At 41.6% G+C, this 24,734-nt stretch overlaps 1 protein-coding gene across 3 annotated transcripts in view; it reads left to right on the top strand.

Annotated features, from left to right (window-relative positions):
• NAPB (NSF attachment protein beta) overlaps positions 1-24,396 on the top strand; it is a 41,110-nt gene extending 16,714 nt beyond the window's left edge. The window contains exons 3-11 of one of the 3 annotated variants that reach the window (XM_078444306.2): positions 2,051-2,167; positions 3,999-4,045; positions 4,194-4,271; positions 11,309-11,364; positions 11,537-11,621; positions 18,822-18,926; positions 19,905-19,973; positions 20,344-20,394; positions 21,390-24,396. In XM_078444306.2, the coding sequence (XP_078300432.1) occupies positions 2,051-2,167; positions 3,999-4,045; positions 4,194-4,271; positions 11,309-11,364; positions 11,537-11,621; positions 18,822-18,926; positions 19,905-19,973; positions 20,344-20,394; positions 21,390-21,500 (719 nt within the window). In that variant the 3' untranslated portion in view covers positions 21,501-24,396. Of the gene's footprint in view, positions 1-2,050; positions 2,168-3,998; positions 4,046-4,193; positions 4,272-11,308; positions 11,365-11,536; positions 11,622-18,821; positions 18,927-19,904; positions 19,974-20,343; positions 20,395-21,389 lie in introns of those variants that run through there. The other 2 variants (XM_081795311.1, XM_078444307.2) reach the window with 2 other exon arrangements.
• The last annotated feature ends 338 nt before the right edge of the window (positions 24,397-24,734 follow it).

Here is a 24,734-nt window from a genome sequence, read left to right on the forward strand (position 1 = left end):
AGTATTTGTATCTCTTGCATGGTGTAAGGGTGTGGTCTAAGGATAGATTTGCATGTACTAATGAGAGTGGCCAGCATGTGAAAAACTGGAGCCAGCCAGTACAGTGAAACACTGTAATTGGGAGGTCCATGTTGTAACTGTACTCTCCTGAGGCAGAGCCCATCAAGGCTGCCATTCAGTTAGCCGCTACTGAGGCACTCCCCTGGCAGCATCAGCCTTGACCCCTTCTCCGGGACCCCCGACCCCATAATCCACAGTGTAAGAGTTAAAGCCTGGTAGGTGGGGGCTCTCCAGTCCCAGCTCCAGCTGGGGGCCAGCATCCTAATTGCTCAGCCCCTGTGCCATGTAATGGCTGAGTATTTTCAAAACTGCCTGGGCACTCTTTTTGTCTTACACAGAGCCAGAATTGAACCTGGGCAGGCTGGATCAGGAGTATGTACTGCTACTTTTCCCTCTGGTGGAAGTGCAGAAACCTGAGTAGGAATTGTGTGGTTACCTCTGGAAGAGGGGTCAGGACAAGGGATGACAGCCAAAGGTTTAGTTGAATTGAATGCTTTATTTCTTAGTACCAGCAGTGGGTATTTTGGTGTCTCCCACAATTTTCTGTACTTCTCTGAATGTTTTTGAAATGGCTACAAAAAATATATTTTTTTAAGTACTAAAAGGTCTCATGATGTTCTTCATCATGTTTTTCCTTGTAGAGGGAATTCTTTCCCCTCCATTCCTATTAGTGCTGACTTCCCTATTCCACACCTTACTGAGCTCTGTTCTCCACGGGCCTCATGTTTTCCAGTCTGTGGTAGTTCTCTCTGAGCCAAGAACCTCATGACAGTGGGGGTTTATCCTTGTCCAGGTTCCTCATGCTGACATTTAAAGCCTCCCAGAACTGGCCCAATGGCATCTTCAGCCTTCATCTCTCCTGCCCACTACATTTATCCCTCCTGCAGGCAGCATGGACTTGTCACCAGCCTCTGTTCCCAGCCTTTTCTTGCCTTCAAACATTTGTTCCTTGTTCACATGACTGCTCTGCTGTGGATTCCTTCCCTCATTCTTTTCTGCCCCTCTAGAGTCTACAGTCCCTGATCAAAACCTTTTCTGAAAAATTTAAGTGCATAAACCTTTACACTGTACCTCGTCCCAACAGAAACCTCAGCAGCACCTTGTAACCAATCCCACTGTGTAACCAAACCTGCAGGGAATATGCAAGTTGTCCACCCTAAATGGGAGTTAAAGTCAGGTTAAACCTCATATAAAGTTCAGTCAGATTTTGTTATAATTTAAGAAGAAACTTTGAGGGGGCGCCTGGGTGGCGCAGTCGGTTAAGCGTCCGACTTCAGCCAGGTCACGATCTCGCGGTCCGTGAGTTCGAGCCCCGCGTCAGGCTCCGGGCTGATGGCTCGGAGCCTGGAGCCTGTTTCCGATTCTGTGTCTCCCTCTCTCTCTGCCCCTCCCCCGTTCATGCTCTGTCTCTCTCTGTCCCAAAAATAAATAAAAAACGTTGAAAAAAAAAAAATTTAAAAAAAAAAAAAAAAAAAAAAAGAAGAAACTTTGAGTTTTGAAATTGTGGACCTAACATTCACTCTTGAGATACTTACTTTGTTCAAGGAGCTTCCATTAGCAGTTTCTTCAGTGATGACAGCCAAGGCCAGTGGACACTATGAGATAGAAAGATGAGCAAATAAGTGTCCTTGACCTCAGTGTTTTAGCTTTCTTTAAACATGTGTGGCTTGAAGCCCCAGTCACTGTTTAGTATATGCTGGGGGACAGAGTTGAACATGACTGGCTTTGGTACTAAATGGAGGCCCATCACCCAGGTGCCACTTGGGAGGTCTTCTGGGGCCGAGAGAGGCTTTTGTCACCGGTTGAACTTGTTTCTGTTTTTTTATACACACCTGAGAGTCACTTGATCACATTTACACATCCTTCTGACTGCAACGCTTCTTTTCAGTGACATGGAACTTTTCTAGGAGTAGGTGCAGCACTTAGAGCATGGGCCACTCTGGGGACACTTGCTCCTCTGTGATTAATTGTAGTGACTTGTCTTCCTCAGCTGCAGGAAATGCATTTTGTCAGGCAGCCAAGCTCCACATGCAGCTTCAGAGCAAGCATGATTCTGCCACCAGCTTTGTGGATGCTGGGAATGCTTACAAAAAGGCAGACCCTCAAGGTAAGACATGCCTCCACCTCTGCGTACCCAGGGCCATCGGATCAATGTTGGGGGCCTTCTCTCAGGTTACGCTGCTGGACCTTTGAGTCCTGTAAAAAAGAAATGTTTGTGCTTTGGGATAATAGAGATTTTAGTACCTTCAGGGTTTTTTCTATAATCACTTTGAGCTTTTACAAGGAGAAATTATGTTCAATTTGTCATAATACCTATTTTCTTAAACTCCATTCACAGTGCATTTTGGAGAATGTTTTGGAAATTAGCTTTAATTTTATCTACATCTTATTATTATCTTAATTTATGAATATATATTACTCATTAAATAAAAGTAATGGTCCCTCACTCTTAAATACCTGGTACATTTTAAGATCCAGTTAATGGGAGATTGTAATATCTGATAGTTAAAAACAACTTATTCACACCGTATTCATCTGACTTTTTTAAAAGTACTGGTTTTTCAAGTACTGGTTTTGAAGAAATAATGAACTTGGGTATTTAAAATGGCAAAAGTTTACAAATGTTATTTCTTTTTTAGTTAAGAGTATACACTTAGCAATTAAAAGCATTAACATCTTCCCTGTGGCACATGCACTGGTGGCTGTGGAGCCTCCGTATTTTTCTTTTAGCAGTGCACTTTAGCACAGAAATCTCAGCTTTTATGAATGTATCATTGAGAACTAAGATACTTCAAGGGCTTTTGTATAAAGATTAATTGCATTCTGTTTCTGAACGTGAAAAACTGTACACAGCCTAAATGAACAACAAGGGTGGAATAATAAAATTATAATGCATCAGTATTCCAGGATATGATGCAGGCATTAAAGTCCCTGGATTCAGAGCATCTCCAATGACCTGGTAAATGTCCACATGGTAACCAAAGAACCACACAAGAATTGAGGTCTCAAATTTATTAAAAAATTTGTGCACATGGAAATGCATCCAGAAAACACTGGAAGGAAAAGTACATCAAAATACCAGCAGTGGGTTTGAGTGGCACTGTGGGTAGCTTACTTTTCTATATTTTTAAAGGTGTAACAATTCACATTTCTTACATAGCTTGGGAAGAAATTGCTTTTAATTTTGTTACTCTGTGTTACCTTTCTACTTTTCAGTCAGGCCTTTTCTCTTTGCTTACCTCCTTTAAAGCAAGAACAATAAACTTGGAGCTGTCATCTGTATGCTAGCATTATAAACACCACCATTTTGTGACAGGAAATTTGTTGGCTCAGTGTTTTAGAAAATTAATAGAACTTATTAGCAGTATCACTTACTAGGTTTCTTTTTCATACCCCAAAAGTTAGCATCTTTTAACATTGTACAAAATGCTGACTTCACTTAAGAGTTGTGTGAACAGGTATTTTCAAAGTGCTTTTGATATTGGCTGCATGAAGAGTTGAGTCTATTGAAGTGATCTTCCTTGTGAAGGACTGTCTTCCAGAATTCATATATATACATGATATCAGTGAAGAATGCATTTACACTTATGTTTTAGCAGCTAGAGCTGATCAGTGTTGATGACAGCCCCCATGGCTTTGTCTGCTCTTTAATGTGGGCTTCACCCTGGCTGGGTCCTCACTGTCTGGCTGAGACAACTGAGCCAGTCCACCCCCCCAGCTACAGTTCCCTACTTGGCACTGAACCTGCTGGGGACTGAGCATACTGTGGGGTCTGGCCTTGTGTGATTTCTGCTTGCTTTTCACTAACTCACCTGCGTACCCTCCACCCCAAGTGCAACCTCCTTAACATTCTAGTAACAGCCAAGAAGATAGGCTCCCCAGAACCCTCTTTGACTGAATGGATTTTTCATTGTTTTTCTTAAATGCCTTCGCTTCAGAGGCTATCAACTGCTTAAATGCAGCCATCGACATTTACACAGACATGGTAAGACCCTGCCTTGCGTGAGCGGCTGTGGGGTGGAGTCCTGGAGATGGCTTACAGTTGTACTTTTGTTGTTGTTTTTTGCTTCCCAAAGTGTTTGGCTTTCAAAAAGGTGAAAGCAGAATGGGACTGTTTTTTGTTTTTCCCGCAGGGAAGGTTTACGATTGCAGCCAAGCACCACATCACCATTGCAGAGATCTATGAGACTGAACTCGTGGACATCGAGAAGGTGAGCTAGGGCAGTGTTCCTCCACAGGTGGGTGTGAGGCAGGTAGACAACATGACTCAGGGAGCCCTCCCCCTTCCAGTGGAGCTGAGTGGTGCAGAACTATTGAGATTGCTTCATTGTAGAGATGGGGGACCTGGCGGGCTAAGGTCTGGATAGGCTTCTCTTCAGGGAAGTGCCTGACACCTGAGAGCTGGGTAACATTTACCAAGCCTGCCCGCTCTCTCTGCTCTGGGTGATTTGTGTCAGGATGGTGGTGTTTCCAGAAGTCTTCCTTTGGGCTTCAGGAAGGAAGCTTTGGGACTGCAGGGATGTGCTCACCTTTATAATTTAGGCCCTGACCTGGAGGAAGAAGGGAACTGAACACTGGCCTAGCCATACCTCTGTTTCACATGGGGCTGGTTTTCTGAGCTGTGGTTTATAGCAGCAAAAGAGGAGAAGAGGAAACACTGAGCACCACTCTTTCCCAGGCTCTGTCGTTGCTTGCATGCTGTGAAATTTTACCACTTTTTAGCTCTTATAGCACAGAGGCCCCTTTATGGATGTGGAAGTTAGGGCTCGAAAGGACTGAGCTGCCTGGAACCATTCAGATTGGATCCAGCAGAGCTGATGCAAAGCCGGCCCCAGCACAGGGCTTCATCCTTTATCACCCTGTCTTCTCAGTTACAGGATCACCTGCAGGGCTCAGGGCACCTTGGCAAGAGGAAGACATTTGTCAGATCCGGAGACTCCGTCAGCTCAGACTAGAGACACATGTTTATGTAACACCGTCCTGAGTACTGTGGGAAACCAGAGGTGTGAGTGAGAAAGAAAAGCGGCAGTGGAGGCCAATGGTTCCTGTCAGGCTGATGAGCACCTGGCATGCTCTTGGGGTTACAGTTCTGTCCTATCTGAATGGTCAGGGCACTCGCTGAGCCCCATGCAGCATCAGACAGGCATCCCTCTTCCTCTTTTATTTCATGCTGTCTCTCTGCTTCTGGAACAGGTGACTGATGGTGCCTCCTCTTCTCCCCATACTCTGGTGTGGGGCACCCTGGGGCTAACTCCTTGTCTTCTCTCACTCCACATTGCTCTCTTGGTGCTCTCTCTGCACTCATCGTCACTGCTTTACAGACTGTCTGCCAGTGGCTCACAAGTCTATCTGCAGCCCAGACCTCCCTCCACACCTCAGATCCCTGTATCCTCCTGTCTGCCAACCATCACTGCCAGTCCAGTGTGTCTGAGACAGGATTCCGATCCCCCCCCTCCACTGTGATATTCCCCCTCCGAACCACAGGCATCCTCTTTTTCTCCACATCCAGTCTGTGGGCGATTTCTACAGTGTTGTCCTCTAAGCTCCCAAGTCCCCGCCCCCTCACTACCTCCTTGTGCCCCCAGCTTTCACTGGGTCACTGCAGGAGCCTCTAAATTGGCCTTCCTGTTTTTGCTCCTGCTTGAGTTCTGAGCCCTGGGCATAAGGTCCCCATCACCCTTTCCTTTTGGATTCACTCTCTTCTCTGCTTTTGTGCATTTTCTCAGGGAAAGGGGGGCTTTATACTAAGAAATAGCAATGTTGACTAAAATCCTAATGGAGCATCAAGGAGTTAGGTGTAGTATGGCAGCCACTTGGAAGTTAGCAAGACAGGTACTGTTGCCAACATATGAGAACTTTTCTCCTGGTGTGAAATGATAATTTCATATATATTACACTGGTTTTTGTCAATAGTAATGTCCCCCCTCCCTCCAGTGTAACAGAACAGCCAGAGAAATCCTTAGGTAAAGTAGATCAGATTGTGTCTTCACTGCTTACAACCTGACGTTACCCTATCTTCACTCAGAGGAATAGCCAGAGCCTTCAGATGGCCTCCAAGTCTCCACTGATTCATCCCCCACCCTTGTGCCTCTCTGAACTCTCTTCTTGCTCTTCCCCACCTTCTTCCCCCGTGCTATATACCATGCTGTGGCCTCTATGACCTCTTTGCTGATCCTCACACATGCCAGATGAGCTCCTGCCTCAAGACTTTTGCACTGTGTTTCCTCTGTCCTTGGGGCTCTTCCACAGATGCCCACATGGCTTACTCCCCTTTGTCCTTCAAATTTTTGCTTAATTTGTTGCCTTTTCTATGAGACCTATCATGACCACTTAGTTAAAATTGGAACCCCATCTTGTCACGAATACATACCCAAACACCTCCCCCAACTCGGCTTTTTCTTTTTATTGCAGTGCACATGTCACCTTATGTCATACGCTACAAATGCTTACTCATCATTCCTGTTATTCATCGTCTTTCCCTGCACTAGAGTGGGCACCCCATGTCAGCACGGAGCTTTGCCTCTTGTTTACTGATGAATTCCAAGAACCCAGAACTCTATGTACTTAGTAGACTCTGACACCCCTATCTCTGCCATAGCAATGTACCTGCCAAAGCACATAGAATCTTTGTTTGGGGAGGTGTCTCTGACTACTAAAGTTGGACTGGAATTAACCTTCACCCTCTGACTTCATGCTAATCACCACCTTGTGGTTATGTAGCACAAAACTCACTATGACTTATTTAATAGAATTCATGATTTGGCCATTTTGTCATATATGCCATGGTTTTCTAAGGGTGCTCCAATCTTGACTAAATCAGAGCCACTGACTGCATTGCATGTGGCCCTTCTCATCAGAGAAGTTATCTGCAGACCCTGGAGAGGATGGGGAGACCCAGACCTGAGCCCTTCTGTGCTCCCTGCTGCAGAATTGGTGATGGAACAGAAAGGAGATGGGTCTGGTGTGGCTGGGATATTTATTTTTCAGGGTGTCTCGGGTGGGCACAGTATCTTCACCAAGGTTGAATCATCTTAGGGGGACAAGCACTCATGCAGACCATCTTTCCAGTGGAGGCTCCTTCGTTGGCTTCTCCCAGGGTGGTCAGGAGAGTACACTGGAGCCAGGAGCCTGCAGCACTGTGCCATCTCTGCTGCCAGGGCATGCTCTTGAGCAACCACTTCACACATGGGTCTCCGTTTGTGAAATTCAGGGTGGATAAAATGATCTGTAGTGTTCTCTTGTTTTCCTTCTTTTAAAAAAAAATGTGTTTTGTCAGCTTCTGAATCCCCCCAGAACTCATGGTGTTCCTGCCATTCTGTAAGTTGGCCAGCAGGTGGCATCTCCCTACACTAATGTGACATGCCCTTTTAAAAGCAGTTTAAGAACCCTACTCAGCATGGGGCACTTGGGTGACTCAGTGGGTTAAGTGTCCAACTTCAACTCAGGTCATGATCTCATGGCTTGTGAATTCAAGCCCTGCATTGGGCTCTGTGCTGACCGCTCAAAGCCTGGAGCCTGTTTTGGATTCTGTGTCTCCCTGTCTCTCTGCCCCTCCCCTACTTATGCTCTGTCTCTCTCAAAAATAAACATTAAAAAAAAAAAAAAGAATATTACTCAGCACACAGAGGGTTACCTTGCAGTATTCCCTGATGTTTGGTTTCCTGTGTTTAGAAATCATTACCCTTGCTTCCTTGGTTGGACTCACCAGATTATGGTCAGTAGTGCTTGAAGTTTAAGTTTGAAAATCAGTTCTATTAAGGTACCTTACATTTGATTTATTACAAATGAATTTATTCTCTGTTAATATAAGCCACTGTATGTTCTATAAGTCGTGCACAGACTTTAGCTAGTGACCAATGAAGTGTGTGAAGTTTCAAAGGCTCACATTATTCCTTTGATTTCATGAAATAAAACATTAAACAAACTAATAAATGGGTCCTTTTTAAATGGGCTTTTAAATGACCCAGAGGAATTGTGACCATTTCTGTTTCAGCCCCTGGAGAACATGATTTAATACTATTGGTTACCATGTAGGATGTGCCTATGGCAAGTTCATGTCCTGTCTGGAGGTATATATTCTAAAAGAGTTGATCCCATCTGAAGGTTAAGTTGACCTATAAAGTGGACTCTTAAGCTTGAGATGTGGAAATTGCATTTGCTTTAAGACTGATGAGGACTGCAGTCCTAAAGAGTGTTCTCTCTCATTTCAGGATTCATGTATTTTCCAGCATTGTGACCTTCACCAGATTCCCCAAAAAAGAATATGAATGTAGTTCCTTTGGTGGGCTACTTAAATAACAGGATAACGGATGATTTTGTGTCTGGGTTTATAGTTATGTGTGCAGTTATTATTGGTGGCTGTCTTCTACTTTTGATATTTATCATGGTCTGTTAAATTGTAAAAAACAGTGGGTAATTTTGTAAGGTGCGAGGGTCTACTTGTGGCTGGTAAATTTCACTGCATGTTAAAACTCCAGACTAGGTGTGAACATCCAATGATAACCTGTGCCAACCTCTTTTCTCTGAAACTTCTTTGTTAAGCCACTAGATAAGATTTGATTTCAACTATAACCTCTGTCAAAACTTGGAAGTATTAGTTTCATTATTGGCTTAATTAGCACTATTAAAAACTAAGCTTTAAATTTCTTTTTACTGTGATGAATCTAGCTGTAGTTTACAGTTACATTTTGATGAACCAGTATCATTACTTAATAAGTATTAGGTTAAACCAAATTGTCCCTATTTGGCCACTTATTTTTACCTCAAAACCGCAGTTACATACAGTTAACCCAATACTGTTCATTGAGTTCTGGTGTTGTGAGAACTAGAAAGATAAGTAGTGAGAGTCCCCACCTCCACCCCCTGGCCCCACTCCCTGAGGTTATATCATCTGACACTCTTTAGTAAAGATTCAGTCACATTTCTCATACTTTACCCCATCTGTTACAATGGAAAACTATGTTAAATACTTTAGAGAGCATGGGAACATTTCAAAGAAGATTACTTTTGATTAATTAGGAATTGACTGAAACACTTTCTGGGCATTCCACATTAAGATATTGGCAGTAGTTTAGTAGGGGGCTATCACTTGAAATGCAGTCTGCCTTTACTCACTTAGCATCTGTTTATTGAGCACCTACTATATGATCAACACTCTGCTAGGTTCAGCGACATAATGGTGACACCTGCCCTTACAGAGCTTACATTTTAGTGGGAGAACATATATATTCATCACATCATCCCACACATTTGTGTATGTGACAGCTCTGATAAGTGTGCAGGGAATCTATTCCAGATGGTTTCCCTATGTGTCTATGTATGTGTGAAAAGAGGACTGCAATGTATCTGTTCTTTCATGGCTGTTTGTTAATTTAATATTTCATGGAGAACTTTCCGTATTGATACTTTCTGTCATTATTCTTAATCTTAGCATAGTAGTTTATTATATTTAACCATTTACATTGTTTCCAGTTTTGCCCCTGTTATAAATAATACTCAGAAGATTTGTTTGGGGAGTATATTAGTTAGGGTAGGCTGACCAAATGGACCCAAAACATAATTATTCAAGCCCAGAAGTGTCAGTTTTTCACAAACCGTCCATGATGCTCTGCAGTCCAGACATGGCTAATGCTGGCCTCAGAAGTAAACAAATTTTGTAAACCAAGTCAGTGTTGGTCTTGATCATTACACTAGTACCTGCAAGAAGGTGGGGGCTGAGGCTTTATGGCCAGGTCTTTCTGCTTCCAGTCAGCTCCCAGGAGCCACGGCTAGAGTGATCTTTAACATAGTTCCCTAGCCTGTTTGTTTTCTTGTCTTTGTGCCTCTCTGTTCAGTCATTGGGTAGGACTTCCTTGAAGCTATGGGCTTAGTGGGAAGGGAGCACCTGTAGTCTGATACCAGCCATCTTCCTCTTTATGGCTTACTGGGAAAACCTTGAAATTTAAGGCAGAGGTCCACAAACCCACCACCTGTTTGTGTATACCCAAGTTAAGAATAGTTTTCATGTTTTTTAATCATTAGTCAGAAAACAGCACTTCACAACATGTAAAAACCATGTGAAATTAAAATTGTCCATAAATAAAGCTTTTGGAACATAGACCCACTCATTTGTTTACTGTTTGTGGCTGCTTTTGTGGTACCGCAGGAGAACTAAGTTGTTGCAACACATCATATGACTCACAAAGCCTAAAATATTTATAACCCGGGCTGTTACAGAAAAGGTTGCCAGGCCCCTAGTTTAAAATGTTCAGACTTATCTTTTGCCATTTGGGGTATAGAAGCCATTGGCCTTTCCAGTTGTATGAGGCCCTATCACTGGACTTTGTCTGTTTTCTTTCATAATTGCCTACAAAACAAGCTAATTCTTTCCAGAGTTCTCTCTTACAAAGCTTTGCTGAAAACAGCAATACACACTATTATCTGTCTCTTTCCATACAGCTTCTTCCTGTAGAGTTTCTGGATCCAGTAGGGATGTGTTCTGCCTTCTGAGCTGTCATATGCTTGATTTCACTGTTATGCCACAGCGTGACAAGGGCTTCTAGCTTTCCAGCTTAAAACCTCTGTTTCTTCTCCACTTGACTGTTAATTCATCACCACACATTTTAGATTGAAGGCAACACTATTATTCTAGATGACACTTAAGGTATTGATGAGGAAAGTCTATGCTGCTGAGGCAAGCTGTAGACCTAAAATGTAATAGGGCTTTGTGTGTCTCTAAAATAACCATCCAGCGTAGCTGTTCTGGTTTTGGCAGCAGTGGGTACATGGTGATTGAGGTACATTCTGCCCTTTGTAGTTATTTTGGAACAAGGTGGACAGTTCTGCCATCTTTGATTTGTGGCTTCCACTGTCACTCCAAACTTGGTCATTGCCATTCTAGCTCATTGAAAGGGATGAGGCCTGAAGAAGAATACACGTTCAGGTGGATAAGGCAAGCCTTGTAGAGGCCCACAGCATGTCTCTTTACATTCTGTTGGAAACAGCAGGTCACAGCTGCCCGGAACTGCACGTAGGGGCTGGAGAAATAGTGTAGCTGGGCATTTGCCTTGGAGGAAGGGAAGAAGAAAATTTGGTGGACAGTGAGTATTCCGGATATGCATGCTATATTCTATTCCTCAAGTAAAGGAGGCCAAGTTATGAAAGGTGTGCTGTTGAAATAGGTTTAGCTATAGGAATAATACCTATGCAGTTGTAATTCTTAAACGTAGTTCTTCAGACAATTTGGGTAAAATACATTTGTGTTTTTCAGGCTATCGCACATTATGAACAATCAGCTGATTATTACAAAGGGGAAGAATCCAACAGGCAAGTGTTGTTTTTCTTAATATAATTAAATGGGTTTTGTTATGTGTGGTAAAAGAAAAACCTTCACCATACTCTGTGAGCATATCGGGCTGTACCAAATGAGGGTGTACTGGAATACGTTTCCATTTTTCCATTGGATTGTTACTTGCTCTGCTCTGGTTCTTGATTGCAGTTCAGCTAACAAGTGTCTGCTGAAAGTGGCAGCGTATGCCGCCCAGCTGGAGCAGTACCAGAAAGCCATCGAGATCTACGAGCAGGTGAGGCTGCCGCAGTCTTGCCGACTTACAGTGGAAGTCACTCTGAGTCTTTTTTTTTAATTAAACTTTGTTTAATTTTCCTTTTTATCAAGATATAATTTGGGGCGCCTGGGTGGCTCAGTCGGTTGGGCGTCCGACTTTGGCTCAGGTCATGATCTTGTGGTCTGTGAGTTCGAGCCCCGCATTGGACTCTGTGCTGACAGCTCAGAGCCTGCAACCTGCTTCAGATTCTGTGTCTCCCTCTCTCTCTGACCTTCCCCCGTTCATGCTCTGTCTCTCTCTGTCTCAAAAATGAATAAATGTTAAAAAAAATTAAAAAAAAAAAGATATAATTCACACATCATATAATTCATCCTGGTAAAGAATACAAGTCAGTAGGTTTTAGTATATTCACAAAGTTGTGTAACCATCACCAGTACCTAATTCCAAATCATTTTCATCATCCCCCAGAAGACACTCCTATCTCCCCTTCTCTTGGTCTCTGAAACCACTCTCTACTTTCTGTCTCTGGACTTGTTTATTCTAGGCCTTCTAGGAAATGTGGCCTTTTGTAACTGGCTTCTTTTGCTTAGCATAGTTTTTTCAAGGTTCTTCTTAAAACCTTGAAACACGTTTGTTTTAGCATGTAATGATACTTTTCATAGCTGAGTAATATTCCGTGGTTAGTTTACCTGTTTATCACTTAATGAACATTTGAGCTTTTTTCACTTGAACTATTATGAATAATTCTGCTCTGAAAACTTGTGTTCATGTTTTTGTGGCGGTATGTTTGCCATTCCCTTGGTTGTATATATACCTAGGATTCGGATTGCTGGTTTATGAAGCAAGTCTGTTTCTACCTTTTTTTGGGGAGAGAGCGTGCAAGTGGGAGAGGGGCAGAGAGAGATGGGGAGACAGAATGCCAAACAGGTTCCATGCTGTCAGCACAGAGCCCGATGCAGGGCTCCATCTCACAAATTGTGAGATCATGACCTGGGCCAAAACCAAGAGTCAGACACTTAACCAACTGAGCCACCCAGGTGCCCCTGTTTTTAACTTTTTGAGGAACTGCCAAACTTTTCCACAGTGACTGCACCAGTTTACGTTCCCACCAGCAATGTGCACGGGTTCCAGTTGCTCTGCATCCTCACCAATACCTTCTGTTTTCTGGGTTTTTGATAATAGCTACCCTAATGAGCATGAAGTCACACTTCATTGTGGTTTTGGTTTCCATTACCCTGATGGTTAGTGATGTTGAGACCCTTTTCATGTGCTTGTTGGCCATTTTTTTTAATGTTTATTTATTTATTTTGAGAGACAGGCTGAGAGCATGAGTGGGGGAGGAACAGAGAGAGAGAGAGACACAGAATCCGAAGCAGGCTCCAGGCTCTGAGCTGTCAGCACAGAGCTCAATGCAGGACTCGAACCCACAAGCCGTGAGATCATGACCTGAGTTGAAGTCAGACGCTTAGCCAACTGAGCCACCCAGGCACCCCAGCTTGTTGGCCATTTGTCTATCTTCATTGGAGAAATGTTGGTTCAGTTCCTTTACCTGATTTTGAGTTGGGTTGTATTACATTTTAGAAATTCTTTATATATTTTCTCCCATTCTGTGGGTTGCTTTTTTTACTCTGTTGTTGGTGTCCTCTGATATGTAGTTTTTAACTTTGATGAAATCCAGTTTCTCTGTGTTTTTGTTGTTACCTGTGTTTTTCACATCATATTCAAGAAGTCATTGCCAAACCCAGGGTCCTGAAAGCTTCTCCCCTGTTTTGTTGTAAGAGTTTTATAATTGGAGGTCTTCTGTTTAGGTCTTTGATTCATTGTGAGTGTATAGTGTTTTGTGTATACTGTTAGGTAAGGGTCCACCTTCATTCTTTTGCTTGTGGATATTCAGTTTTCCCAGCAGTGTTTGTTGAATATACTGTCCTTTTGCCATTGAATATAGTCTTGGACCCCTCACTGGAAATTATTTAACGGATATTCTATTTGACCATCTCTTCTATCCCATTGGCCTTATATGTCTGTCTTTCTGCCAGTATCAGTCACACTGTTTTGATTATGTAGTTTTGAAATCAGGAACTGTGAGTCCTCCAGCTTTTTTTCTTGCTTTTTTTCAAGATTGTTTTAGCTATTCAGGGACCCTAGCATTTCCATATGAATTTTAGGATCAATTTATCTGTGCTAAAAAGCCAGCTGGAATTTGATGGGGATTGCATTGAATCTATAGACCAATTTGGAAAGTATTGACATCTTAACATCATTAAATCTTCCAAACTCTGAATACAGGGTGCCTTTTCATGTGTTTAGATCTTCTTTAATTTTGTTCAATAATATTTTATAGTTTTTAAAAAGTGCGCAAGCCTTGCACTTCTTTAGTTACATATACTGCTAAGTATATTATTCTTTTTGATGCTGTTGTAAATGGAATTGTTTTCTCTGTTTCCTTTTCAGGTTGTTAATTGCTAGTTTTATTTTTATTTATTTATTTGCTAGTTTTATATACTGCAACCTTACTGAACTAGTTTATTAACTCTAGTGGGTTTGGGGTTTTTGTTTATTTGTTTGTTTTGATTTCTTTTTAGAAAATCATGTATTCATGTCATCTGCAGATAGCTATAGTTTTACCTGTTTTCAAATCTGGATGCCTTTTACTTAATTTTCTTGTTAGTTACCTTGGCTAGACCCTCCTGAACAATGGTAAATAAGTAGCAAGAGCACACATCCTTGTCTTATTCCCATTTTAGACAGAAAGCTTTTCGTCTTTCATCATTAAATAATATGTTAGCTGTAAGTCTTCTGCAGATACCCTCTATTAGTTTGAGGAAGTTCCCTTCTCTTCCTAGTTTGTTGAGTGTTTTTATCCTCAAAGCATATTGGGTTTTGTCAAGTGCTTTTTTTCTGTTTCTGTTGAAATGATCATATGGTTTTTGTTCTTTATTAGTATGGTGTATTTTATTGGTGGATTTTCATGTTTTGAACCAACCTTACATTCCTGGGATAAATCCTGCTTGATTATTGCAAAGTTTGGGGGTCTTCAAGGGCACCTTCAGGTTTGATAATTCTCTAGAAGGACCCATAGGACTCAGTGAAAGCTATTATGCCACAGTTATGGTTTATTATACCAGAAGGATACAGATTAAAATCAGTGAAAGAAAGAGGTGCTTAGGAGCAGGGTCCAGGAGAGTTGCAAGTGTGGAACTTCCTATTGTCCTTCCCCAGTGGAGTACTTCCCCGAGCAACAATGTGTGAAAATATGCATGGAGTATTACCAACAGGGGAAGAAGTTCACCTGCGCTTGGCATCTAGAATTTTTATTGTGGCTCATAGACATGGCTGATCTTATTCTCCAGTCCCTCCATATGTTGAGCTGAACCACGTTGTCAGAGACACTCAGGTAAACAAAAATACTCTTCAGGTAGGACATTCCAAGCAAGGGCTTAAAGATGACTTCCCAGGAGCCACAGACAAAAGCAAGACCTCACTTTGGACAAAATTAATTTTTTACTGTATAGTCATAATGTGTAAGCCTTTTTGAAAGTTTTCAGAGTTAGTTTGCTAGTATTTTGTGGAGGATTTTCAATCTGTATTCTTTAATTTTCTTGTGAGATCTTTGATTTTGGCAGGAAAGTAATACTGGCCTCATGGAATGAGTTGGGAAATATTTTCCCGTCTCTGGAAGAATTTGTGAGGGATTGATGTCCTCTCTTTAAACATTTGGTAGAATTCAGTGATTTTCTCTGTTTTTCTGTTTTCAGTTTCTTTGATTTCTAATGCTATTATTTCATCCTCCTACTGTCTTTAGATTTATTTTGTTCTTCCTTTTTTAGGGAGTTGAGGTGGGAGCTGAGCTTACTGATTTTCCTCTTTGTTGTGTACACATGTTGAGTGCTATCAGTTCCCCTCTAAACAATGCTTTGTGTCTTACAATTCTGTTAAATTGTTTTATTTATTTCATTGTATTTATTGATTTCCGTGGATTATGTAGAAATGTTTTGGTTAATTACCAAGTGTTTGGAGATTTTCCTGTTTATCTTTCTGTTGATTTCTAGTTTGATTCCATTGTAGCTGGAGAACACACTCTGTGTGATTTCAATTCTTACCAATTTGTTAAAGTTGTTTTATGGCTCAGAACATGGTCTAACTTGGCATTTGTTCTGTGGTTCTGCTGTTGCTTGGTGGCATGTTCTGTAATGTTGATTAGACTTTCCTGGTTGATGACGTTGTTGAGTTTTTCTGTATACTCTATTTCTGTCCATTGTTGAGAGTGTAGTATTGGAGTCTCCAGCTGTGATTGTGGATTTGTCTCTCTTCTTTCATTTCTGTCAGTCTTTGCCTCGCATATTTTGCAGCTCTGTTTGCTGCATACATGGGATTGCCATGTTTTTTTGGTACGTTGATACTCTTATCATTTTATAATGTCTTACTTTGTTTCTGTTAATTTTCTTTGCTCTGAAGGCTACTTTACCTAATATTAATATAGCCTCCAGCTTGCTTTTGGTTAATGTCTGTATGAGATAGCTTTTCCCATCTTTTTCATTCAGCCTGCCTATATTACCGTAATTGATCGAGTGAGTTTCTTGTGGACAGCATGTAGTTATGCCATGCTTTTTAATCTACTCTACTAATGTCTGTCTTTTAATTGGTTTACCTGGAGCATTCACATTTAATGTAATTTTTGATGTATCAGGACTTAAGTCTGCCATTTTATTTATTACTTTCTATTTATGCTCTGTTTTTTGTTTTTTTGTTTTCTTTGTCCTGCCATAACTTACAGTGGGTTGCTTGACTATAGTGTTTTCAAGTAAATGTCTTTGAGTAGCTGTTTTTAGTGATTGTTCTAGGTATACCATGTACAGAATTTATCACAAGCTAATGGTATCATCATTTTTATTATTTCCAGTGAAATAGAGAAACCTTCCTTTCTGTCCCTTTCTCCTCTTCATTCAATGTATAATTTTCTCTCCATACTTTGAGAACTACCTCAGTCAATGATACAATTTTTACCTAAACTGTCCAACATAATTTAAAAAACCCAAGAAGACAGGAAAAGCCCATTGTATTACCCATATTTTGCTTACTATGTTCTTTCTTTCTTCTGATGTTCTAAGATTACTTCTTTCATTTTTTCCTTTGCATTTAAGGAACAGATATCCTTTTGCCATTTTCTTTAGGTCAGGTTTACTGGTGACAAATTCTCTTAGTGTTCCTTCGTCTGCGAATGTTTTCATTTCCCCTTCATTCTTGAAGCATCTTTTCCCAGGGTATGCAGCTCTGGGTTGACAATTGATTTCTTTAGTACCTGAAAAATGTGCCACTTAACGACTTCTGAGAAGTCTGCTGTCATTCAAGTTGTTTTTCTCCTGTAGATAAGGTATCATTTTTTTCTGGCTGCTTTTAACATTTTGTCCTTGGCTTCAGTTTTTCAGAATTTTATGCAGTTTGGCCCGGGTATTTTTGCTTTCATCCTGTTTGGGTTTCACTAACCGTCTTGAGTCTGTAAGTTTATGTTTCTTGCCACATTTAGGAAGTTTCAGCCATTATTTCTTCAAGTACTTTTTCAGCCCCTCTCTCTGTTCTCTTCTCCCAGGACTTGGACAACTTGAGTATTAGACTTTGTTTTATAGTCTGATAGTCCCGGATACTCTGTTCATTTGTTTTTTTTGTTTTTTGTTTGTTTTTTTTTTCAATCTGTCTGCTCTCTGTTGTTGAAACTGAGTAATTTCTAATTACTAATTTCTGTCATTAGTTCATTGATTCTTCTTTTCCATGTATTCTGCTGTTGAGCCTATCCATTTTTTATACTGGTTATTGTGTTTTTCAGTTCTGAAATTTCTACTTTTTTTTTTTTTTTATATCTTATGGATTTTTTCCTCTGCTAGAAATTTCTTTTTCTTTGTTGATGCTTTCTGTTTTATCTTTAGTTTTAAGCATTATTTTGTAATTGCTGCTTGAAGCATTTTTATTAGGGCTCCTTTTAAATCGTTGTGTAATTCTAACAATTCTATCCCCTCAAAGCTGTCATCTTTTGGTTGTTGTTTGCCATTCAGGTTAAGATCTCCTTTTTTGGTGTTGTGAGTGAGTTACTGTTGACAACTGGACTGGAACCTATTTAAACCTTTCCTCTCAGCTAGTGTCCTGTGACCCTGCTCTGGCTGCAGTAGGGGCCTGTCACTTCACTGCCGCCAGCTGGAGCTTGAAGCTCAGCCCCCACTTGGCCTCCATTAACGTCTGGGCCCTCACTACTGTTGCTGGGTGGAGGCGGCCACCAATACTATATTGGGGTTGCTCTGCCAGGTGGTGGTGGAAGTTGTAAGCCTCCATAGGCCTCTTCTGACATCTCACCTGCTGGGAGATGGGGGATGACCCCTCCCTCCTTCCTCCTGGGTGGAAGTGAGGCCCAGGCTCCCCAGGAGGTCTCCAGGTCTCCACTGCCTTGAAGCAGGGGTGAAGGGTGGGCCACTACTAGCTGGTGGGGATAAAGGCTTGGTTCCCTACTGGGCCTTTGTGAAGCCACCTAGGCAGGGGGCAGGGCTTTGGGGATCTCCCTTGCAGTCTCAGAAGGATGGACATCTTAGCTATGTCTGGGGTCTTTGCTGAAGTGAGTGGGGGTGGAGCCACAGTTTTCTGTGGTATTTGGAGTAGAGCAGTAACTTCCTAAACTTTTCTGTCTTGCTAGGTTCCCCCTTTCTTGGTCTTTCAGCTAGACAAAGCAAACTTCTGTATATTCTCTCTCTCTCTCTCTCTCTCTCTCTCTCTCTCTCTCTCTCTGTCTCTCTCTTTTTGCTGCATCTAGTGTGGCATTTATGGGTTGCTAACTTTTTGTTCCAAGTCCAGGATATATGAAAGAAAAAGAAAACGCAGGGAACCTGTGCTGTGTTTTCCACATGTCTCCTCCTTTCAGTCTCCTTTTGTTGGTTTTATATAAAATGGGGCTTTTAGTTGCACTTAGCAGGAGGGATGGAGAAAAATAATGTCTATTCCGTCTTCCTGAAAGTAATAGTCTTCTGGGTCATTTTTAACAGGTTAGCACTTTATGTATTAAATTCCATTTCTTGTCTAGTAGAATTTCCTAGTGTGTGATACTGGGTTAAAAGGATGTATCTATAGCTAAACTGATGTAAGTAAGATAAAACAAGTGTCTTCTAAAGGGTAGGTGAGGATCAGTTTGCCTAATAGGAAGGTAAACCTTTGAAATCTAATTCTGCTTTCTGTGCCTAGGTTGGGGCAAACACTATGGATAATCCTTTGTTGAAGTACAGTGCAAAGGACTACTTCTTTAAAGCGGCCCTCTGTCACTTCATAGTAGATGAGCTGAATGCCAAGGTAAGGAGGCCCGCAGTGCCAGTTTCTGCTGCACTTGACCCATGAGAACAAGCCTCAGGCCCCCTGTCATTCGTGGTGTGCTTCACTGGGTGATAGTGGTTGTAACAAGACCAAGCTGCCCTCATTAATATAATAATAATAATGCTAATATTGTGCTATGCATCCCAGTTGTAATCTTGTTACAGCTGCCAAACTGGTAGTCACATTCCCTTCAGTAGTTTTACTTTAAAGAAATTAGGGGGTTAAGGGGGAAAAAGTAAAAGTAGAATAACATCCTTTCTTTCAAACTCCAAAATCAATTTGGAACGGGGATTGGGGAGACAGGAGGCAGAGATTTGGGCATCCTTGCTGTGTCCTTCTGGAGGTGGGAGGGCGGAAGTGAAGCCACTGAAGGGGAGGTGTCCTTCCTTCCAGCCTCCAGCCAAGGTCTCACTGGGATTTATTTGCAATCTGGACAGTGTAGTGGATGGAAATGGACACCTTGTCTGTTTGTTTTTAAGAATTAGATTTGGTGGGGCGCCTGGGTGGCTCAGTCAGTTGAGTGCCCGGCTTCAGCTCAGGTCATGATCTCACGGTTTGTGAGTTCGGGCCCCGCGTCGGGCTCTGTGCTGACAGCTCAGAGCCTGGAGCCTGCTTCGGATTCTGTGTCTCCCTCTCTATCTATCCCCTCCCCCACTCACACTCTGTCTCTCTCTCTCTGCCTCTCAAAAATAAACTAATAAAAAGAATTAGATTTGGTCCACATTGTCATCTCTACAGCAACCTAATACAGAAAAATTAGTTTAGAAATGTATTCATAATTGAAGTTGGTAATTCAGATTGAATAGGTTTCCTGTGCTGATAGTGTAACAGCATACTTGTTATACACCTAAGTAGGCTTCAGGTAGATCTTACTGAAGGACTAGGATGTTCAGATAGAAAGTGCTTTATTTCCTGATTCAGCAAGTCACACATTAACAAGTGTTTTTTCTCTTTTAGCTTGCTCTTGAGAAGTATGAGGAAATGTTTCCAGCCTTTACTGATTCAAGAGAATGTAAGTTATTGAAAGTAAGTAACATCACAATTTGAAGAAGAAAAACAGTCTTTGCTGTCAGGTGGGATTGGATCTGAAGTGAAGTTCTAATTCTGTGAGGAGCGCTGGCATTCTCCTGCCTTTGCAGAGTGGGTCTCAAATGCCACCAGAGTCAAGGACGGAAATATTGTGTTCTAACCCAGGCAGCTCGGAAATGTTAGCCCAAAAACTGGGTCCCTGCCTTAGGGTAGCTCTTGGCTTACATTTGAGTATTTCCTCAATTCTGTAAGGTGTTTGGCAACATCAGTTAATGTGATACTAAGGCTATTTCTATATTTGAAGTACCTATCCATGGGTGGGACTGTTTAGCCTATCAAACTAACCTTTCCATACTTACACTACCAGAAACTTCTAGAAGCTCATGAAGAACAGAACAGTGAAGCTTACACTGAAGCAGTAAGTTATGTGTTTGGGATGCAGTACATTCTTTGAAGTTTAAATTACAGAAACTTCTTTTCCTTTTCCTGTATAAATGTTTTGGAATGGGGATTGGGGAACATTTGTTTGAACATTTATCCAATATACCCAAGTTATATTTTCCAAAGGTCATGTTTTATATATCCCACAAACCTTTACAATTAGACAGTTCTATTAGCCATGCTGAGTTTAGCTGGGAGACAAATTTAAGAGAGAGTATCATAAACTGTTACACTTTGCTATTTTAATGTTTTCCTTTGAAAATACCTGATCTATAAATAACTAAAGTAAAATCAGTTAAATATAGCTTAAAATATAAAAACAAAGCAGTGAGAGATTGCTATATTCTTGGAATAAAAAAAATGGAAGACTTTTTTTTGTGCTCATTAGTTTTCTATTTTCCCATCTTTTGCCATCTTGTGTTTAGAATCCAGCAGATTTCTCAGTATCCTCCATTAATTTATTCATCATGGCTTTGAAGTGATAGTAGAAAGGAATATTTTCCCATTTAACTTTTGCTACCAAACCATCACATCCTGTTAAGATATCACTCTTTGGTAATGCGTTGAAATGAGTTAAAGGGATTCTGCTTTCACATGTTCTGTGTCTGCAAGCACGTTCATGCATGCAACACCAGTAATTTTCCACATTTTCTTCTTATACACAGTCTCATTTCCTTTGTCACATGAAGTATGCTCTTCCAATTATAAAGGTGGTTAGGAGTTTAGCATGTTAGCATACAGAGCAGTATAAAAAGCACAGGAATTTGTCACTAGCTCCACCAAAATAGTCCCAGGATAATGAAAAAACATATTATTTTTAAAGATGAAAGCTATAAACTGGAATGAAAGGTTTAAATGAAAAAAAGTTGGAGGATTATCACTGGAAATATTTAAACAGCCTGGGGCATTATTTTTTTGTGTGTTTGGTTGTATTTCCATGGAATAATTCCTGTTCCTCTTTCTTTAAACTAGGTGAAGGAATTTGACTCAATATCTCGCTTGGATCAGTGGCTTACGACCATGTTGCTTCGTATCAAAAAGTCCATCCAAGGGGATGGAGAAGGAGACGGGGACCTAAAGTGAACATTATGTCTTTGTGGCATGCAGCTGACTCCTCTTTAGTTTCATGTTAGGGCCACATGATCTTTATGGGATGCCCATTTAATGGCTTAATTCTTTGCATATGAGCCAAACCGTGTGTGTATGTGTGTAAGCTCCCTGTGTTTGTGTCTTTGTGAAGCAGACAGCTGGGAAGGTCCTGTGCATATTGTAGGTGTGATAGGCTATTCCATGCTCACTGGAGCCCCCATGGTTTTTTGAGAACCACTTCACAATCTTATTCCTATCATTTTGATATTTGCAGAGCCCATGTTTAACTTTGCCACGTATTTTTATGTCATTTTCTTGGACTGGAGTACCAAACCTAATCATGGTAATAGATGCTTTGCTTGTTTTCTATAAATTCGTACCTGGATGTATTCTCTAAATGTACATGTTTAGTTCAGGATGGCTGTTAGGAATGAGTTTTATGACTTCACTTATTAGAAATTGTTTATTTGTTGTTGTGATTCTTATGATGGTGCTAGTGACCAGTGTGTTTGCTTTTTATATTGTTGTATTTGCTGATGTGCATGCGGAAATTCAGAACATCCAGGGTCTGTCAGCAGCGCTGACTTACGTTGTGAGAAAAGGGAGCTTCCTGGCAGGGCTTGCTTACATGTATGGGTGGATGTCAGGGTGAGTTTGACCAATTTGTACTCACTCACACATGTAAGATCTATAAGAAACAATTTTTCCTTTTCCTGGAATTTGTTTCCACTTTTTGTTGGGGTGGAATCCTTTCTTTATATTCACATAAATGTGATTCAATTGGCATGTCCCTTTTATTTTCATGTTCAGATACTTGCCCACGTTGAGACGGTGCCTGCTGTGCCCCCGCCATGTGATTCCTCATCAGAGCTGGGGTTTATCTAGGTCAGAGCTTGAGAGAACAGTCATCATTTTACCCATTTGTTGAATGTGTTGGGTTAGGTGGGGTAAGTACAGGTACAGGGGTTTACTGTGTGTCCAGTTAGGGAAGAAGGCCAACCAGCTTCTGAGAAGGATCGATTTGCCTCTTGGCTGATGGAATTGTTTGAGCTTGTATATTTTAATTTAGTTGTATCATTTTGGTTTACATAATATGTGCTCTATTGACTTATAAGCTTACATTCTGTGGCTTTAGACATGCTCTTATTTCCTGAATCTTCTCTGTGTGTATTCTTATGCTTAAATGACTTAAGTTTGATATGCATTTGTTCCTAGACTAGTTTAGGGGTCTTTCTAAATTATGCTGCTGTCATTAAATACACATAATGAAATTCCCCATGTTAGGTCAGATAGTAACTGGAATTTGAAGGGTGTTTTCATTTTTAGATGTCCCTCAGCTGGGATTGGTAGGCTTTGGCTGGGCAGAAGTAGAGGGTGTGGCCAGTCCAGGGGCTGAGAGAGAAGGAAGGCATGGTGGTGGTGAGCAGGTTGGGCTGGGATGAAGGAGAACATAGCAAGAAAGGAAGTTGGAAAGGGCCAGCTGAGTCCTGGTGGTGGAGGCTGTCCTTCAGGTGGCTGAGGATTTCCTGGCTGCAGTTGTGGGGTCACCTGTGCAAGGTAGCCTGGTGGGGAGGAAGGTCAGTGATGGCTAGAGAGGAAGGTCAGAAGCCATGGTACACTCTTGCCTTTGGCCCTGAAATCTGATGAGTGTTCCTTCCTTCCTCCAAAGGTCTGGGATTCTTACAAGAAAGAGGGCTATCACTTATGGTACAATTGAGAACATGGCCCATTTGCTACTTTCTTCACTTCCTATTGGAATCTCTTATGAAGAAATGATTTGCACAGGGTGGTTTCCTATGCTCAGTCTGTTCCACAGCCAGCTGAATGCACTTGTGTGAAAGTGAGGCGTGGTGAGTGCTTTCCTAGCCTGTGTCCTCAGGCTGTGAGTCTTTCCCACCTGGAGAGCATTTAAATCCTACCTGCCAGGTGCTTGTTTAATCACTAGTGTGAAGGTTTGTTTCACTTGTTAAAAGGACTTTCTGGCCTGACCACTTGAAGTAAGAACAAGATGATTTCTCTTAAGGCAATTCCTTTCCCTGCGCTCGTGGCCCCTACAAGCCCTGTCTGAGGAAGTGGTGGTTTGTGAAAACAGTTGGAGAGTTGCTTGTTTGTATTGAAGTAAACAAGTAAACAGGGATCAGTGGCTGAGTTAATAATTTTCTGTGTTTAATATTTACATGAAAAGAGTTAAAATAATTGTAATGGCTAGAACAGAACTGCCAGAAAATAAAAGGAAAATGAGAACAGTCCTGTTAACATTACCCAAACTTCCTTCTTTTGAAATGTCCCATCAACGTTGGGTAGTACCATGACTGAGGCCCGAGTTAGTTTTCAGGGGTTACAGAATATTCTTTATGAACAAAATATAATGAGTATTTATGTTCCAGCTCTTGTATTTTAGCAGATCGGGGGTTAGTTCATAGTCCGAGTCAGTCACAATTTCTTACAGGAAAGCTTTGCTTTTTGTGGCAACATTTTTATATAGCTTATGTGAGTTCCTCCTTTTTTTATTTAATGATTTGAAAACAGTATTTTTGCACAGTTGTGACCGTGCGTGATGACATCCCTGTAACCAAAGTGTGTGCATTTATTGTATCCTCTGATACTGTGCATTTAAAATGTCCAAATGCAAACCTTTGTGGCTTCCGTCGGAGGACCCGGCAGCACGGCATGCCACCCGCGACCCGCCTGCCCGCAGTGTGAGCTGTGGACCAGAGCAGGCTCCCGCCGCCACGTGCTGAGCCGGCCATCGCGGGGTCTCCTCCCTTGACCTCTCGGGTGGAGGATTATATTATGAAAACTAACCGTGTGACCATCACTCTACCTTAGCAGAAAGAGTGTGTATGTTTTACATCACCCTGTACAGAAAATAAAGTGGAAATTATGAATACTTTGATGGGTCTTTTCTAGATAAATTTAAACAAATCAAACTTCAGTTCCTTGAAGTTGTTCCCATTAAGGTTAAGGTAATGGGCATTAATATTCTCTAAGCTCTTTGAATTTCCATCCAAACACGAGTTGGGCTCTGCCCAACCTCCCTCACTTGGTGGAGGTCTGCTGCCCTGGGGCATCTCTGCCAGCAGAGGCTTTGGCGGCAGCCCTGGTTTCAGCCTGTAGACGCAGTCCCTGGATTTGCATGGTACCATCCCTCTGGCTGCCAGGGGAAGGACTCCTGCCGGCATCCCTTTAGGCCACAGTCACTTGCCAAGTGCAGGGAGAGCAGGTTCC

Source organism: Panthera onca, chromosome A3 (assembly GCF_046562875.1).
Source record: "Panthera onca isolate mPanOnc1 chromosome A3, mPanOnc1 haplotype 2, whole genome shotgun sequence".
NCBI classification, from domain to species: domain Eukaryota; kingdom Metazoa; phylum Chordata; class Mammalia; order Carnivora; family Felidae; genus Panthera; species Panthera onca.